We start from the raw sequence: 3,949 nt of genomic DNA on the forward strand, positions 1-3,949 counted from the left end.
TAATTTTCTCTACAATCTTCACATCCTATATATCTTCTCCATACACTTGCATCTTATTTACCACGGTCATGACTCTAGATAAGTACTCTATCACTTCTTCACCAGACTTCATCTCTAGAGTTTTAAGTTCTCGTCGGAGAGCTTGAAGTTGAGACTTCTTGGCCCTTGCATTCCCTTCGAACATTTTCTTCATGGCATCCCAAATTTCTTTGGCAGTATCCTTCTTGAGAATGGTGTCAAGGATTGTTCGATCAATGGCCTGGAAGAGGTAATTATTCACTTTTAGGTCTTTCAGCTTCAACTCATCTGTCATCTTTTGATGTGCATCCGTGAGTACTGATCCACTTGCTGGCTCATCATAGCCAGTCTCCACCAGTCCCCAATATTCTTTTGAACCCAAGAAATTGTCCATTAGCATGCTCCAATGGTCATAGTGACCAACAAAGCGAGGAATGGCCTGTTAACCGAAATTCCCTTCACTAGTCATCTCTCTTTCTTATTGTGTTTGCGAATCACTCAAAGCTACAACTTTTTCTTTTTCTCAGGTCCCAGTAGGGGCTCTAATATCACAATGTTAAGAATCAAAAGCTAAAGCAACAAGAAACTCATTAATCGTGGAAATGATTCATCATCTTATTGAACAAATTGAGGCTTTATAAATAGCCTTTACATAATAACAGAAAAACGAAATATTAGCTCACATTTGCCACAGCAGTAACGTGCTAAACTAACTAACAAATTGAAAGTAGTAACAAGCATATCCTAAAGACTAGGATTTATTTTAACTGAAAGCAGCTAAACTTTAGGAAAACACCAACAAAAACTTTGACTTATTCTCTTCAGAACGAAAGTTTTGATTTGCTTTCATGAAAATGAATGTGAGTAAAGGTACTATGTTTTGTAATTTAAACAACATTTTCATTGATAGCAAATAAAATTTTGTATGCCCCATTAAACACTGGTTAGTATTGGCATCAATTTGCATGCTTTTGTGAACGACTAATGGGTACATGTGCTTATCTGTGGACGTACAACTCTGGAAAATTGTACCGATCTCAAGAAATTTTAGCAACTCAGAATGGCAACGGGTTGGATATTGTACGGTGATGCCAATATCTGTATCTATACCGTTTTGGTAGGGGCCATCTTGCCATCATAGACTCTTAGCCATTGTGGGCTTGAATGGGTACGGGTTGGGAATTTCCTGATAAAAATTAGAGATACCCATCCCCTTCCCTTATCACTGATGATGAAATCAGGCAATATCTTATGCTTCCTATCTTATACATCATCAGTCAAGTTGCTACTGATAATTTTTTTTTCTTAATAATGATATTAGAATTAGGGTGGTGGAGTGAGGGATGTTTGGAGCAAGAGAGATATGCTCTCCTCAAACTTAAACAATATCTGTATCTATACCGTTTTGGTAGGGGCCATCTTGCCATCATAGACTCTTAGCCATTGTGGGCTTGAATGGGTACGGGTTGGGAATTTCCTGATAAAAATTAGAGATACCCATCCCCTTCCCTTATCACTGATGATGAAATCAGGCAATATCTTATGCTTCCTATCTTATACATCATCAGTCAAGTTGCTACTGATAATTTTTTTTTCTTAATAATGATATTAGAATTAGGGTGGTGGAGTGAGGGATGTTTGGAGCAAGAGAGATATGCTCTCCTCAAACTTAAACATGATTTCTTCAATAATCGTAAACATCTTCAAGACTGGGTGGATGATGAGAATTATTACTCAGATTGTTGTTAGTGGGCACGTGTTGAGTGCAACACCACTACTGGCAGAGTGATATCACTAGATCTTGATGGTACTAGGAAATTGGGAGATGAAGAGGGGGTATCTTAATGCTTCTTTGTTTACTTCCTTTCAACAACTGGAGTTGCTTGATTTAAGTAGCAACCGTATAGCCGGTTGTATTGAGAATGAAGGTATGTCCTTAATTAAATTTAGTAGTGGATGAATTTCAACAGTTTTTTTTCTTTGATCTATTTTGTGTTTGATTTACTCTGGTTTAGAGAGGCTATCAAGTTTGAGCAGCTTCAAGTTTCTTGATTTAAGCTTTAACTCCTTCAACAACAGCATCTTATAATCTCTAGTTGGTTTTCATCATTAAGAATCTTATCACTGGCGTCTAATAGATTGGAAGGAAGTATTGATGTTAAAGGTAAATAAACTCATCTCTTAAACCGGAAATATTACTTTTGCTTCAATTAGATTCAAGGCTTTAATTGAATTATTATTTATGTTATGAGTAATATTAAAATAGTACTTTATTGTGAGCTTTAAATATGTAACTCAAGGTTTGAACTCCTTTCAAAATTAGATTCTTTGATCCATTTATGGTGTGTTTACTTGAGGGTTTAGGGAGTGAGAATAAAATCCATGTTTATTTAGAAAAATGTAATTTGTGAATGTGAATAAAATGTAAGGGTCCCACACAATTTAGAAATAAGAAATGGGAATCCCATTCCCATGGGGTGTTGAGAATGGGGATTCCCATTCCTTGAACTAACTTTTGTATTCCTCTAATTTTTTCATATTTTTTTAATTACCCTCTTTCAAATCATAATTAATTTTATTATTTTAAATGCCATCATTATTATTATTATTAAATTTTATTAACTTTATTATTTTAGTTATTATTAATTATTGTTATTACTAATTTTATTAATATTATCATTATTAACATTTATTATTATTAATTTTATTTTTTAATTAATATCATTTTTATAATAAATATTTATACATGTATCTAGTTAATAAAAATTACATTATTTAATATTATCGGTTCTTTGGTAAATTGATTTTCATTCACATTCCGCATTCCCATTTATTTTGCCAAGTAAACACATCAATGGTATTCCAACACATTCTCATTCCCATTTATTTTTGCTAAGTAAAAATTAGAATCTCATCCTCATTTCTCATTTCCATTCCAGCCCATTCACATTCTATGAAATAAACGCACCATAGAGATAAGTTAGATATTGGCTAGAACAAGGTTGACAAATTTATGCCACCAAAAGATGCAAATATTGAGAAATCTAAAATTTAACAAATTAGATCCTTTAGTTTGTTTCTTTTGCTGGTTCGAGTTAGTTCGAATCTACAGATTTTAGTGGCAACAAACTGAACTGCAGCTCTTTCTTCATTAAGGACGTTAAATCCGGGAGATAATGGAGAGCAATTTAAGATTTTGATATTGGCTTATTGTCTAAAGGAATTAATTAATTAACGCCTTTTGGTTTTGACAAATTAGATTCTCATGTTTAATTAATTTGTTTTAAGTTCTCACTATAAATTGATTTTAACTCTGTTTTAAGTGTTGGCAGAATTGGATTCCTTGAGCAATTTAGAGGAGTTGGACATGAGCTTCAATGAAATTGAAAATCTGTTGGTTCCTAAAGGTACTGTAACAATAATATTGATTAATGAAAATAAAATTTTCTATCGGGTGTTTAATTATTTCTTTCATTAAACAGATTACATAAGTTTGAAGAATCTGCATTATCTTCATCTTTCGGGACTAAGAATTAGAGATGGAAGCACGGTGTTACATTCAATGGGATCGTTCCCATCCCTTGAGACTCTTTCCCTTCAGTCGAATAATTTTAAGGAAACAGTGACTCTTACTCAAGGCAATTAATAAAATTAATAAATTGTAAATTAATTTTGTAGTCACTTAATTTCCGTATATACATACAGCTAAAGTATATTGTTAGTCCTTATAATTAAATAGAGTCGCACAATTTCACCAACTTGGAAGAATTGACATTAGATAGTTCTTTTCTCTATATAAGCCTTCTGCAAAACATGCATCATTCACTTCGCTAAAAACTTTGTCAATGGATTTTTGTGAATTCAAGGTTGTTCTACCCCGTGATCGAGGTAAATAATTTGTGGTGAATGATTTTAGTTGAATTAAAATTTT

General features: G+C 33.0%; 1 protein-coding gene across 1 annotated transcript in view; it reads left to right on the forward strand.

Annotated features, from left to right (window-relative positions):
• The first annotated feature begins 1,822 nt into the window (after positions 1-1,822).
• Positions 1,823-3,949, forward strand: part of LOC112097331 — a 19,857-nt gene continuing 17,730 nt past the window's right edge. The window contains exons 1-2 of the mRNA XM_024182516.1: positions 1,823-1,946; positions 3,351-3,425. Of these exons, the coding sequence (XP_024038284.1) occupies positions 1,823-1,946; positions 3,351-3,425 (199 nt within the window). The remainder of the gene's footprint in view (positions 1,947-3,350; positions 3,426-3,949) is intronic.

The sequence above is a fragment of the Citrus clementina genome, unplaced genomic scaffold (assembly GCF_000493195.1).
Source record: "Citrus clementina cultivar Clemenules unplaced genomic scaffold, Citrus_clementina_v1.0 scaffold_6, whole genome shotgun sequence".
In the NCBI taxonomy this organism is placed as follows: Eukaryota; Viridiplantae; Streptophyta; class Magnoliopsida; order Sapindales; family Rutaceae; genus Citrus; species Citrus x clementina.